At 40.7% G+C, this 15,010-nt stretch overlaps 1 protein-coding gene across 1 annotated transcript in view; it reads right to left on the bottom strand.

Moving 5' to 3' along the window:
- Nucleotides 1–902: 902 nt before the first annotated feature.
- Slc7a11 (solute carrier family 7 member 11) overlaps nucleotides 903–15,010 on the bottom strand; it is a 75,052-nt gene continuing 60,944 nt past the window's right edge. Inside the window, exons 8-12 of the mRNA XM_028873390.2 lie at nucleotides 13,731–13,834; nucleotides 13,004–13,100; nucleotides 10,985–11,134; nucleotides 9,435–9,612; nucleotides 903–1,678 (exon numbers count right to left, since the gene is read on the bottom strand). Coding sequence (XP_028729223.1) covers nucleotides 1,614–1,678; nucleotides 9,435–9,612; nucleotides 10,985–11,134; nucleotides 13,004–13,100; nucleotides 13,731–13,834 — 594 coding nt within the window. The 3' untranslated portion in view covers nucleotides 903–1,613. The remainder of the gene's footprint in view (nucleotides 1,679–9,434; nucleotides 9,613–10,984; nucleotides 11,135–13,003; nucleotides 13,101–13,730; nucleotides 13,835–15,010) is intronic.

Below are 15,010 nucleotides of genomic sequence, written 5' to 3' on the forward strand. Positions count from 1 at the left end.
GAGACTTAAAAAAGCTAAATTTGTGAATTGCTCTAAATTAAAATTGTCATTTGTACTTTGGGCAATTAACTATGAACTCAATGATTTTATTAATTAGGATAATTTTTTAAACATCTCATTTTTAAGCGGTCAGAATATAAGAGATGAAACCTAGTATGGCCGTGCTGCACATTTAATTTTGGGTGTTAGAAGTAAGAGTTTTAAAAGTCCCACCATTACATTAACCTTATTTGAAAATTGCCCAGTGTTTTCTACTTCTGACCTAGCACCACCTAGCTGAACACACATACTGACGACTCCTTCCAATAGATTTGTCCTCAGTGATCTCTTTTGCAAGTTGAATTATACCAAAAGTGAAGAAATGATTGAAAAAAGCTTAGATTTAGAAGAACACTTTTCAACACTTTTTAAAAGATCAGTTGAAAGTCTTACTAAGCAGTGACATTTCTTCCATAGTTTTTATGTAAATCTGTGCTTTTTTTCTAATTGATTCAGATCATTTTATCCAGAGACATATTTTAACAGAACTGTAAAGGGAATGCACACACTGTCAGAAGTCATCACCATGTAAAAATAGCCACAGAGTAAAGGGAAAAATGATTAGAATGACTAACGCTGCATATAAATGTGGTTATAAGGACAAAGCCTGATATTTAGAGTTTCGTGGACAATTTCTCCCATGTTGATGCTGTACTATAGTGATTAAAATTTCATTTTATTCATCAAGGAGAAAATTACCAAAGAGGTGGTTCATCAGCGGATGTCTTACCAAAAAGTGCACATTTTCTGGAACTAAGGAACCAGGATGAAAACAAAGTGACACTCCAAAGATCAAACCTCCTGACAATAAGTGAAATCATATTTAACCTAACAAACTCTCCATGATTTTTATTCAAACACAGTTCCTAGGATTGCCTCATAAATCATAGCCTCAAGAAAGAAAATTAGGGTATATGGATGTAGCTCATAGGTGGAATACTTGCCTGGCTTTTTCAAAGCCCTGAGTTCGATCTCAAGACACACACACACACACACACACACACACAGTACTCCCCCATCTTTTGTTCTGATGCTCTGAGTATAAGCCATTGAAATATAAGTGACAGCCATGTTGGTCACTAAAGGAAAACAATCCAAGGTCTATGTAAAATAAAGTTATTTCTGGCCCCTTTGCCACAATAATAACATTTTTTTCAGAAAAATAGAAAATACTTTTCACAGTATAGGTGTCCCAGTAGGTAAAGCTATGTATACAGACCCCCCATATACAGAAAACACTTTGGTCTTCTATTTGAAGGTTCTCAGTCATGATAAGAAATGTTACAGAGAATGATAGCCCTGTTGGTAATGCCCCTTGTCTCATTCTCTTACCTCAATGGGTAAGCACCAGATTCCAACCCTGTGCTTGCCTCACTATGTGACTTGCTTATTAGCTTTCTACAGATACATTGAGTTACCAGTAAATTGCTCAGAAATTAGTTTGAATACATTAGAGGATTTGAATAGAAATAACCGGTTCCTTTAGTCCATCACCAAAGTTGTGTTTTCTTGAAATAAAGATCCATTCTGTATCTCAGTCCTGGGCAGATAGCCAAGATTTTGATGTATTAAGTTCATAATTCTTTAGAGTCTTCTGGTACAACTTGTAGTATTATCTGTAATGTTCTGGTTATTCTGTCTACAAAGAAATAAGGAGAGATTAAAATGCATGAAAATCAGAACAGCATAAAAATAGCAAAATGTGAATTATTTGGGGATGCATACTGAGAGTGCATGGCCACCTTCTCTGTAGTGCACTTTCAAGAATTATTTACTTCATTACAATCCTATCATGCTCAATTAATTTACTTGTCACTTCTACAACTTCCCATGATGCTTCCTCAGTAAGAATATATTAATATTTTGCATTCAAATAAGAACACTTATTTATGAACCAGGAGGCTGAAAATATTTTGAGACAATGGGACCAAGATATAAATAAATGTTTACAAAATATGCTTCATGTTCAGCTCAAAATGGGTTTGTTCTTTTTTCACAAAGATGACAACCAATTTCTCAGGACAGTCAAGAGAAGAATATTATACCCAGTGTCTAATTTGTAGTATTTTTGAGCAAATTACCATATTTATCAAGGCTCGTCTGTCTCATAAATAGGATGAGAAACTTGACTAATCTGGGTCATTAAGGTCTGGTCCTTGAACCAATTCCATTAAGTATCATCCACAATTCCAAATTTGCTTCAAATTCAATCCTTAGTCCCTAATTTAGAAGCTGAAGGTTTAACCCAGCAAGAGGTAACTGTAACAAGCACTAAAATATAAGAACCCCTGAGTTTTATTACTTCTAAGGACACTTTCTACCCACAACCCTAGAGCGCTGAGCTCGTGGTGATGGTTTCAGGGACATTGTTGTTTGCTCATTGTCACCAACCCCCACAGAACATCTTCAGAAGTTTCCTAATCTTAGAAAACCCCAGGCTCTGTCTTCTTAAAGGTTTCAGAACCAAATCATCTCTCCTCCAGATATTCTTTCTCTTTTCTGATAACTCATTATTCTAACAGGCTCTCGTGAACAATATTTAATTACATTTTAAAAGCTATTTTCATCTTTTGCTCTCTGAACATTGTGGTTTCCATGCTAAATGTCCCCCAGAGGACACGTATTTGAACACTTGGTCCTCATCTGTTGATACTGTTTAGGAAGGCTGTGGTAAGTTTAAGGGGTGCAGCTTCACTGAAGAATGTGAGTTTACACGGACCGGTATGGATACCCTACAATGCAGCCTTACTTCCTATGGGGTCCCTACTTGGTTTCTGCTCCCTCACTTCAGACAGTGTGATCAGCCATTCATGAAACCCCTACTGTCCTGCCTTTTCTCTCAGGATGGGCTGCAGTCACTCAACTCTGAGCCAGAACAATCCCTCCTCCCTTAACTTGCCTCTTCTCGGTTATGTATGTTGTCATAGCAGAAAAAAAAAAAAAAAAAAAAAAAAAAAAAACAGTGACAAATACAATCATATTCCCTGAGGGAGTTTCTGGGGCACATTATTGTTTTTATTCCGTGTTTTTTGTAAAGGGTTTCATGTATACTATTGTCAAGTGAATTAAATCTTATGTAATTCTCAAATAAATTGTATTTTGTAACAGTCCACCCCACCATGAAAGCAACAATCAAGTCCCATATTTGCAGAAAAGGACATGGCAAAATTATACTATGAAAATAGGCTTGGAGGGAAATTATCTATCAGCAGTATGGGGAAGGTGGCTTGTATAGGCAGACAAGGAGCCAAGCCATCTAATAGTAGGCTACAAGATACAAGTACAAGGAGAGTTGTAAAGAAAAGCAATGAGGTTAAAGAAGCATGGCCTCAAGCCCGTGTTTCAAAGGCATCCCTGCCTGTTGCCCCCGAAGCTCATCTCTCTGACTTGTCTCACTTAGCCCCATTCCTCACACCTGACATCAAAGCTTGTCCTCATGTTCTCCCATAACGTGGCTTTTCCACTCTTGCCTTCATAGATTTCTTTCTGGTATGGGAACTTTACAGCCATTCCAGACACATGTTTGCATGTGCCCTTCTGAAAGGACAGTTCAGACTCTCCTCTCAGCAGAGCAAGACAGAGACCCAACTGTATGGTTCTGCCTACTCAATCCTGTTGGCATTCTCTCCTGGAATTTCCTAAACTCTCCCTTTGGGGTTCCAGTAGTGTCATAACTTGTATTATGGTGGCGTGTTCAGCAAAGGGATTGGCATTGCCTTCAATACTCATTGGTTTCCCTACTTTTCCTTCTAGGCTGTCCTACAGCAGTGGGGCTGACACAGGTACTCAGTGGAGCCAAGGAAGCTTCTAGAAACACTGCAGAACATGTGACTTTAGAGTGTCATATATTCTATTCACTCTCACAATAAGATTAGTGGCCACACAATATAAATCAACATTACTGCCTCTTTAAATAAAGGTGAGCCAATGACCTGCAGTTGCAGTTTTCCATAATTACAACCCACAGGAGCTTACAGCAATGCAGTGATTTCAGTTTTATTTTTCATGTTCCCTTGTTATTCTTGACACAAACTGGAACAACTGAGTTTGCAAAATCTCACTCACCCCACCATACCTGGTATCCTCAGGGGAGCAACAGCCAAGATTGAGTGAGCTTTGGAAGCAATGCAAAGCCACCCAGCCCCAGAAATTATATTGAAAATAATAGTATGTTCTCTTAAAAAGAGGATTTAAAAATGCTTTCATATGCATATTTATTTAGTCTCAGAACATGTTTTGAGCCCCTAAGAAATACAGGCAAACTTAATGAATTAAAAAGGTACACTCTAATCTTTAGGGAAAGTCTGCAAATGCATTAACCAGCTTTTAGAGACCTGTCCCAGATGAAGCTATCTTGATATACTTTGAGCAACATATGCTTTCAGGCTCTGGAGTTGCAAGTTTGCTGTCCACAAAGATGGATTATAGGCATTCTGTTCATGTTAGCCAGAATGGTTTTTGTTTGTTTGTTTTTATAATCAAAGATTTTGTTTAAATACAGCTGCCTCCCTATCTCTACCTGAGCAAGAAGGACCAGCTGCTAGTCACCCCACTGGCTCTCAGCTATGATCGGGTTGAGCAGATAACTAGGGGCTATCAATGTTTAATGACTGCCACTAGCTCTGGTCTGGGTGTCCAGGGTCTACTACCTCTGTGTATCAGGACACATCAGGGTGGAACCTACCCCCTTTTCCTCCCCTGCAAAGTTTACCTGTCTGTAGATAAATAAACCATATAAACAACCAAGCAGAAGAATTAACTGCCCTCTTACAGATGGGGGAGGAAGCTTTCTGCATATCTGACTATCCCCTTAAGAGAGTGCTTTCTTCTAGCTCTGGAAATGCTATAACATAAAAAGTGGTTCAATACTGGCATCCTGTGGCCAGAGGTATTCATCAAATCTCTAGAAATCTCACATCCTTGGGCTAGAAGGCTGGGAACACTCCCTGGCTGGCTCTGCCAACTAGCCTTGCACCAGTTTCTGAATGATGTTTAGTTACAACTTCTGGAAACAGCCCGGGCAAGATGCATTTTGCTAGACTGTCACATTTTCCCAGGGTTAATCCATTCACACATATTAAGATTAAAAAAAAAAACAGCATAACTTAAAAACTAGACCATTTACGAAGCAATACAACATATTAAACTACTGAACAAACTGCTTCAAGCAAGGCTCTCCTGCCTCCAAGCTGAAGCGGAGTTTTCTCTCAATCAGAAAGTGTGTCTTTGGGGGAAGAGTCCAGTGCTGCTGTAGGACTCTCATGCTTTGTCGAGGTGTGTTTTGTTTTGGCCAAAGGCTACAAAAATACTTGCTACTGCAGCAATAAATATTATGAACTTTCTTTATTTTCCTACAAGAACACTGCCTAAGAGTAAAATCAAGCAGAATTACAGAGGACCGTTGTTTCTCCCTAGTCCCTTCCAAGGCATCTATAAAGATAAAGAATCGCAATGATCACAGTTTAAAGCAGAATGCTATGTCCCTGGTCAGACGTCAGAGCATCCCTGAGAACCAAACCACCATCGTGGGTCTCCTTCCCAGCAGTTCATTCCACAAATGGCTGACACTAAATTCAGCAGCCTTGGAGATGTTCAAAACATCATTAGAAGCAGAAAAATAGCAAAAACTCCAAAATTACATGAGCGCAGAAGGACAACAAAGAAGGATCTCGTATGAAAATGCCTGTTCGGAACTGACAGGGTGCCTTTGAGCATGCGCCTATGGTAGAGACTGGCTAGAACTGGTTGACTGCACAGGCTAGAAAGGGTGACTGAACTTACCCTTTCTTCACTCCATGCTCCTTCTCAAAAGCTGCTGACTCTTTCTTCTGGACTTAGGGCTGTCTGCCCTGCTCAAGGCCTCTTTGTCTGTGTACCTCCATCTCATTCCCAACACAGCCCTAAACTGTATCAAGAAACCAAGTAGTACTAATCCTAAATATTTTAACAAGATTTATCCTCCCTTTGGATCCATAGCCAGTATTTCCAGTAGAGAAAAACCTAACGAAATACATTCTATAGAAAAATAAATACAGCTGTGCAGGATATAGAGACCATGCATATGCTCAGTGAATTAGGGTATTTCCGTTAGCCTTGAAATCCTAATTTACATAGCAATATTTCTTACAGGAATAGTGTTGCCAACTAGAAAGTTAAATCCAAGTAGAAACTGTGGTAGGAAATCTGAAGTAGCCAAATGGCGATTCAGTTAGTAAAGAGTCATGGCAAAACTACTTTAAATGGCTGGTTTCTGAATGTTTTTGGAATATATTAGAGAGTCCACAAATAAATATTTGTGTTGTAGTTTTGTATCAATACTCACTTATGGTGATACTTTATTTGTACTAAAATGTGATTTGTATGTTAATAAATAAAGTTGCCGGGGGTCATAGCAAAAGCTGGGCGGTGGTGGTGCACACCTTTAATCCCAGCACTTGGGAGGCAGAGCTAGGTAGATCTCTGTGTGTTCAAGGATACAGCCAGCACTGGAGACACATGCCTTTAATCTCAATACCAACCATAGAAGACCTGGAGGTCTGTACAGACAGGCAGTGATGAGGCAATCATGTGGTTGGGTTTACAACCAATGAGAAGGCAGAACAGAAAGACTATAAAAAAGACGGACACACAGGAAGTAAGTCTCTTTGGAGAGGTAGGACCACCATGATAGTGAAGGGTAAGGTTTTTAGCTCTAAGCTATTGCTCTGACCTCTTGACTTTCATCTCTGTATTGGCTCTGTGTTTCTTATTTAATAAGACGGTTACATCTACACTCACTTGTTGAAAAATTTCCCATAAATCTCTAGACTTCCAATGTAAGTTTTTATATTTTTGAGAACTTCATATATGAATACTGCATTTACGTTACCTCCCTCTCTAACTACCAACTCCTATCATGTCCCAACTCTCTTTCAAATTTGTGACTTTTTACATATATATACATATATATATATAATAATATAATATATATAAAATATATATTAACATACTGAGTCCATTTGGTGTTGATGGTGTGCAGATGTGTATAGGGCTGGCCACCTGGGATTGGGGCTTGGCCTGGGAGAAGACCAATTCTCCCTCTCTCATCAGCCATTGCTTTCCTGTTGCTCTTAATCTAGGGATGTGGCCTTGTGAGATTTCCTCTATCATCTTGGCATGTCACCCTGGACTGTCATTACGCAGGTCTTGTTTGGGTGACCATATTGTTGCGATTTCAAGGGCGTAAAGCTTCAAGATCATGTCCTCCCTTAGAGTTTTAAGATTAGGCATGATAAATTAAGTGAATTAAGACCAAATACAAAACAAAAAGAAATTTTCATTCTAAACTCACCAAATCCATAAACAACAGCATGTCTGGTTTTGAAAATATATTTTATGTGACTAACCCAAGTCACTATCATAAAATACCAGACTTAACTTAAATGAGGAAAATTTTATTTATGCTAATGCACTCTTCCTGTGTCAAGGGTCATCAGGATTTAATCTACTGATAGGTATTTAGCTGAATTTGTCACTTGAAGCTGGGTTTGTTTGGAAGAATTAGATGATTGAGAGATGCATTTAAAAGGTATTTTTTTTTTAATCCTAGTCCCTTGTTCTGTGGAGTTCTCTGCATCCTGGCTACAGCTTCACCTCATCAGATACCCCAGGCCTCTAAAAGCAATAGAGCCATGTTGTAGAATATTATTTTTAGGTGTGTTAATTTTGTTTATATTGCATTTGTTTAACTTTGTGAAGCTGTGTTACTTTGCCTATCTAAAACACTCGATGGTCTAATAAAGAACTGAAAGGCCAATAGCAAGGCATGAAAAAGGATAGGCGGGGCTTGCAGGCAGAGAGAATATATAGAAGGAGAAATCTGGGGGAGAGAGAAATAGCCAGAGAAGGAGGAAGACAACAGGGGCCAGCCACCCAGCTACACAGCAAGCAATGGAGTAAGAGTAAGAGTTACAGAAGTAAGAGAATAGAAAAAGTCCAAAGGCAAAAGGTAGACAGGATAATTTAAGGAAGGAAAGCTAGCAAGAAATAAGCCAACCTAAGGCCAGACATTTGTAATTAAGCATAAACCTCTGTATGTGACTTATTTGGGAGCTGGATGTCAGGCTCCCCTATAGAGTAAAAACCTTCAACAACAGAGCCAGCCCTATCAGTGTGGTGACGAAGCCAATCACAGAACTGAAGGGTCCTAGGAAGGGAAAGGGCAACCATGAAGGTGTGTGAACTGAAACTTTTGAAGCCATGAGCCCAAATAAACTTTTCTTCCTTTAAATTATTCTTGATCTTATATTTTGTCATGGTGGTGAAATTCTAACACAGTAGATATTGATGTCCAGCAAATGTGAATTCAAATCCTAGCTGTAAGGCTTAAGACTCTGTATACCCAATTCTAAATTCTCCCTCTTGCTGAGCCCTGGCTTCCTCACCAGGTAGAAACAGAATCTTAGACATGAGTCCTTAGGGAATTGATCTGAGACAGTGAAGCTGGAGAAAGATCATAAGAGCCCCTGACACTGAGGCTCTTCCAAAGCACCCTTCTGACCAAGTGATCTGCATTTTCTCCTCTACATTTTAACTGGCTGCCAAGTTTAATCAGCTTTTCCTCCTTAGTGCTTTTAACTTCCTATTGGTCCTGCTAGTGTCCTCCTTGGATCCCTGAAGAAACCACCCGTGTCTTTTCTCTCTTCAGCCTCACCTTCTCTCCTCCATCCTCAGCCCAGCATAGCTTTTTCAAAGGCAACCTTCTGAGTTTGAGCCCTGGTTCTTTTACTTACATCCACATGACATGAATTCTCTGGTGACATGACTCAAAATTTACATAATAGGGACAATGACTTCTACTTTGGTCACACATGTGCAAGCATATAGAAACCATACAAGAAACACAAGCTGTTATTCTCTTCATGGTTTTTGCTGTTACCAGAACCCTCTGTAGCTCCGTTTTCCTAACAAGGTAGTATTATGGCCATGATGTAAGACATTTGCAAGCTTCCACCAAGAAATCTCACATCATTGGTCAATTTAATGTTGAGATAGTCTCTAGACTTTGTTCAACCCAGGAGAACAATCATTATATCACTAAGGATTCACAAAAGCAATTGAGACCATTTACATTACTGAAAAAAAAAAAAAAATGCTACCTAAAGAAGCTATTCTCTAACATGCCTGGGACTACAACCATCCAAATTAAATACCCAATAGGGTTCAATGGGGCTGCACTCTAAATGCCCTTCCTGTCTTTCTCCTCACAGCTGCAATTAAAATGCAGTGATTTACTTTAATAACAATTGTACCATATGTAGCTCTAAACTTTAAGAGATGTATATTGGATGTGTGCACCTTTATGGGTTTTCTATACCACAGTCTCTCACCAGGTCCAAGAGGCTTAAAAGTCGTACCTGATAACTGTCTGAACCACTTGGGTTTCTTGTCCCACACAATGAAGAGATAATACGCAGGGACTCCAGTCAACGTGATAAGGAAGCCAACCCCAGTGCTAAATGGGTCCGAGTAAAGGGAGAGAACAACCATGAAGAGGCAGGTGAAGGAAAACAATGCTGGGATGAACAGAGGCACCTGGAACACAGGCAAAACAAAACAGCTTCACACAAGTGCAAGAGACCAGGGGTGGAGGGCACCAGTCACATGACCAGGCCATAACCCCCAACTCCTTTAAGCAGCAAAATGTCTTCAAGCAGCACAGAGCACATATTAGTTGTGGTTTCTTAACCTGAACTTGTTTTAGAATATTTGAACCAAGTCTAAGGCTAGGAAGCTGTGTTTCCTTGTGGATGGTCTATTCAAATTCTTTCACTAGCAAAAGTCTCATTATGATTTACATTTTTCATCTTAAAAGACTGGCTATTTGATAATTAGGATGAGAGCCCACTTTCCCATGGAGTCAAGCGTGCCGGTGGCTTTGCTACATGTTAACACCTCTCAGTGAATATTGATTTCCTGTTGAGAGTCACACTACGACCCGATGGGAATAAAACAGGCCAACTCCTAGTCAACAGCTAATAAAGATGCTGCAAGCATGTGGCAATGAATACAATTAGAAACAAATCCTGATAACATGATGATAACATGAATGGCAGCATTATCAGTGCTATGTCTTCAAAGCAAATAAGTAGTGAGATCGCTCTGACCCATGGACATCCAAGGCTGAGGAGATGACAAGCCTGCTCTCCAGCCTTCCCAAAGGAAATTGTCAGCTGCAGTGAATGTTCATCCTACTTGGTGGCAAGATCTTCCTTTGCTGTTTCGTATTTCTTTACAACAGTGGTGCACAACTTTCCTAATGCTGTGGCCCTTTAATATATATTTTTTTCATGTTGTGGTGACCCCCAACCATAAAATTATTTTTGTTGCTACTTTATAAATGTAATTCTGCTACTGTTATGAATTGTAATGTAGATAAATATCTGTGTTTTCCACTGGTCTTAGGAGACCCACGTGAAAGGGTCATTTGACCCCCAGGTTCCCCAGGTTGAGAACCATTGCTTTAGAGTATATGGAGGAACAAGACTACAATGTTAACAAGTTAAAATGCTTACTAATTTGCAAAGCTACACCCTTTTCCCAGTTATAATTAATGAAGTACTCTTTCTTTCACAGCCCAGCTGTGTCAACAACTGGATATGAAGACAGATAGGGGTGTTACATCCTCTGAACACACCAAGCCATGCATGAACACCCAACATAAAAAGTATCTTTCAACACTATCTGTTCTCAGATAAAATCTGTGACGAATTCACTATATCACACTTAATAATGTATATGCTTTCCCTAAGTGAAGCATACTAAAAGCGTTCCCTTCAAGAGTTAAATATTTTACTCCACAGTACCTGATCCTCCCCCCAATCTCCCCATCATCAAGTTATGACAAAAAGAGGTCTAGGTATTAGGAGTGAGATTTATGGAAACCCATCAAGATCGCTGCGGTTACCTTGAAAGGACGATGCATATCTGGGCGTTTGTATCGAAGATAAATCAGCCCAGCAACTACCAGCCCCATAAAAAGCCACCTGGCAAAACTGAGGAAATTCAGAAGACTGTAGAGGTCTCCAGAGAAGAGCATTATCATCGTCAAAGGATGCTGGCGGGGGGAGAAGAGGAGGCAAAGTAAATGCACGGAACTAAGAGGGAGGGGGCAATACCAAACAGCAACATCGCCTCCCATGACAAGTGTCTTTCCAGTGGTTATTTATAACCAGAAACCATCATCCTGACCGAAGCCTAGACTCCACAAGCTTTTTTTTTTTTTCCCATATTCTGTTCTTAGGCTGCAACCAAGCCTCGGCTGGAGGGTACCCTTATCACCCCCCTTTTCAGTTGGGATTTTCTGTGAATTTGCTGTTGTGTTACTTTGTCAGTTCCTCTTGTCCCTGGAGAGGAGACGTATTTTCTGCTGTTGTTTTGTTTTTGTGTGAATGTGTGTCCATCCGTACGCAGGTGCGCGCATCTATCAATGCAGGTATGTTTATCAATGCATGTGGAGGCCAGAGTACAATCTTGGCTGTTGCCCTCAGCCTGCCATCCCTCGGGTAACTTCTACCTTGTGTGAGACAGGGTCTCTCATTGGCCTAGAACTGACCATGTAGGCTAGGCTGGCCAGTGGGCTCCAGGGATCTCCCTATCTCTGTGCCCCCCACCCCAGCACTGGGATTTTTGAACCCAGGCCAGCATTTTTTAAAATGTGGTCCTAGGGGACTAAACTCAGGTTCTCATGCTTTGAAGGTTAGCAGTGTACCAGGTACACCCTACCCCAAACAATGTGTTTCCAAAGAATAAAAAGAAAAAATAAAGACACTCGATCACTCAAAATCAATGCTGAATCAATCATTAGTAAGAGCCAATCATAAATATTAAATGCAGACTCCACTAGAAAGCTTAAAGGAAGCTCTGAAGTGATTCCTGGGATGCACGCAGGAAACAACCATGTGGAGATGAATCTTTCAGTTCCTGAAAGCAAAACATTGACATTTTCCTGGTCCAGGTCAACTCTCCCCTTTTGCTAACTGCATGTGACCGACCCTCAAGAACAGGAAAGAATGAAGCCTAGAGAGCCACAGAGCAGGCCTCTGCAGCTGAAAAAGCCAAGGATGCCTTGACTGATAGCAGATGCTTCAGATGAAGCCTTCTTCATGGAATAATACATCCTGTTCCCACACGTGATGTCAGCTTCTAGATTCCTCACAGAGTGTATGCGTACTTTAAAAAGAAATTTTGAGGAAACATTCTGAAACAAATTTAGTGCATGGAGAAGAAAAAAAATCTTCAATGCTTCCTAGGGCACTCTCGACAGCACATTCCAGTTGAGAAAAAAAGAAGCTACTAAAATAAAAATGACTCTATCATTGCCAACGGGTGTTTGAGGGCTCCTCCACCTTTTACAGTCCTTTGTAACCCACATTTCACAAACATTGTTGCTGGCATAGAGAAATCCACAGCTGCCATTTGCATGTGGGATTTTCCTTTCTTCTCTGTAAGGTTAGCTCTCACAGGTCTCACTTACGATTGGAGAACCAGTTCACGGCTTAGTGTTTTGTCTATGCTTTGAATTACATTGTGTGTGTTTCATTCTGACGGGGCCCAGAAGGAGACAATGGGTAATGTTAGCACAGTCTGCTTCCAGCTGAACTCTGAGTCAGTGGTTCAGACTGTGTCCTTGTGGTTTTTTCCTTTGAGGTTTTCTGCCAAGGAGAGAAACCACGGCACCTACTTCCCATTATACCTTACAAATCTTTTCAAAGGTGAAAGAGACGTGAGGTGGGGCCTTCCCCAGGGCATCCCATACACATCAGAAACACGGAGTCAAAGCAAGCCATGGCAAAAATCTCTGGCCTCCCGAACATGATACAATGAGCGCCAAGTGAGTGGTGAATTAAGATGTCTGTTTCAACTCCTTCTTTTAGCTAAACATTTTGTGAGGTTGTAGCTACATATACTTGTTAATGTGCATTACCAAAACAAGAACAGCTGGCAGAGGAGTATGCTTGTGGACATGAATCATGGAGAGGATTTCCGGAAGGTGCCCTTCTCGAGACGCGACATAGAATAGCCTGGTGGGAGAAAAACGTGGGCGGAGTTGACGATAGAATCAATCATTCCAAAGGGATATCTGGGACATATCATATTATGCTTTAAGAAAAAGCAACAGCAACATCCCACTGAGTGGAGCTTTTCCTACACACAAAGCCAGTTCTACATTGCTAGTGCCAATCCAATCTAGCCCACATGCATTGCACACACATGTACATACATGTGGCATTCAGATTTATCTGATTTAAAATGTAACATAAGGAAACAAGAAATCTTCGTGCCATCAAACAAAGCATAAGGGTTACAGATGGTGGGGTGGTTATTTTTGCTTTCTACTTTACTCTTTTTCGTGGCACCTTCAGAAAAAACAAAAGACTTTATCGCCAGAAATAAAAGCTGTTATGAGACTCTGCAGACAGACTCTAAAAAACGCCGCATGGCCGGAGAGGAGCGGGCTATATGTAGGCCCGCAGCGCCCTCTACTGGACAGAATCAAACATGCTTCACTTGAATCTACTCCAAACTTGCATAATATCCCTTTAAAAACAACAGGTTCGGAGGCACTATTGCTTTTCTCTTTAAAAGTTATCCTTATCACATCCAATCTCTAAAACAGAAATGTGTTTCTGAAAATACATGAACTCGCTCACCTGGAGACAGCGAACACGCCACCGTTCATGGAGCCGAAGCAGGAGAGGGCAACAAAGATCGGGACTGCTAATGAGAAATTTCCCAGCAGCCGCTCAGAGAAGGTCTGGGGAAAGAAAGAACGAAGCAAATTAATGCTTTCCCAGAAAGTGGAATAAAATGAAACAATTTAGGCCAAACTTGCTCTTTGACTTTCTATTAGCCCGGCGCTACGTGAATGTTTTATAATCCTTCCTTTTGGTTGGGGTCAAACTGCCTCCACAGACAATCATCAGAAGCGGGTACCATAGCATTGGTTGTCTCAGACCTGTGAGCAAAGGTCTCAACAGTCGCCCTCTCTCTCCCTTCAAAGCAACGATCCATTTGCGGAATCTTTATCAACTATGATGTATATCGTCTCTGACTCTGATCAGAGGAGGAAGCTCAATTTGGAAATTCTACTTTTAGAGACAGAAATGGTTCTGCACAATGCGTGCTCTTTCGCCCAGAAAGCCACCTTTGTGTGATGGGGTAAGGATAAGCATTCACGCGAGTTACAGGTATTTGTTTCAATACCAGCCCTGGTGCTAGACGGTAAAACAAGACAACACACAAGCTGATCAGTTATGTCATACGAATGCGCCGGTCTGCGCTGTTCCTTCCTCCAGTACAGTCATACCAGCTGAACCTGTTTATGGAGCTAGCCCCCCTCCCCCATCCCAGGAAGCTGTCATTTCCTCCCAGGCTTTCCTGTAAAAAGCTAGAACACAGTTCCAATCCTGACAGGTGACAGGAAATAGAAAAGGTAGACGAAGTTCTGAGATTTCCTTGTAGGCTGTGACACGTGCAGCCCTGTACAGTTCTATGAAGGATACACTTTGTTTTTTTTCAGTGTAGGATTTCTTTTTCATTGTCCTTGATGCAGCTGGAGCTATGCAATTAACAGAACCCATTATGCTCTCAAAAAATTAGTGCTGCCCTTTGCCTAGAAAGGTGAGGCAACTGACCAGACACCCAGAAGCTTTATACATGTCACTGCCCGATAGCAAGCCCGCCAGTGGACAAAGCCTTTTCATACAGTGAACTCATAAGTTGGTTCACACAAAATGAGATAATTATCCCCTGTGGGTGGTGTTGATAGGAAGTGATCCTATTTTAAAAGGAATTGACATTCATGGACAGTTTTAATTTTTTCACCCTTCCTACTTTTGAGTTAATGAGTGAATTCTTTCTTACAAGCTAAAATGTTTGAGCAAAATAAAAGTCTGTGTTACAGAAACAGCCTCACAGCATGATCTTTGGA

Source organism: Peromyscus leucopus, chromosome 6, assembly GCF_004664715.2.
Source record: "Peromyscus leucopus breed LL Stock chromosome 6, UCI_PerLeu_2.1, whole genome shotgun sequence".
NCBI classification, from domain to species: domain Eukaryota; kingdom Metazoa; phylum Chordata; class Mammalia; order Rodentia; family Cricetidae; genus Peromyscus; species Peromyscus leucopus.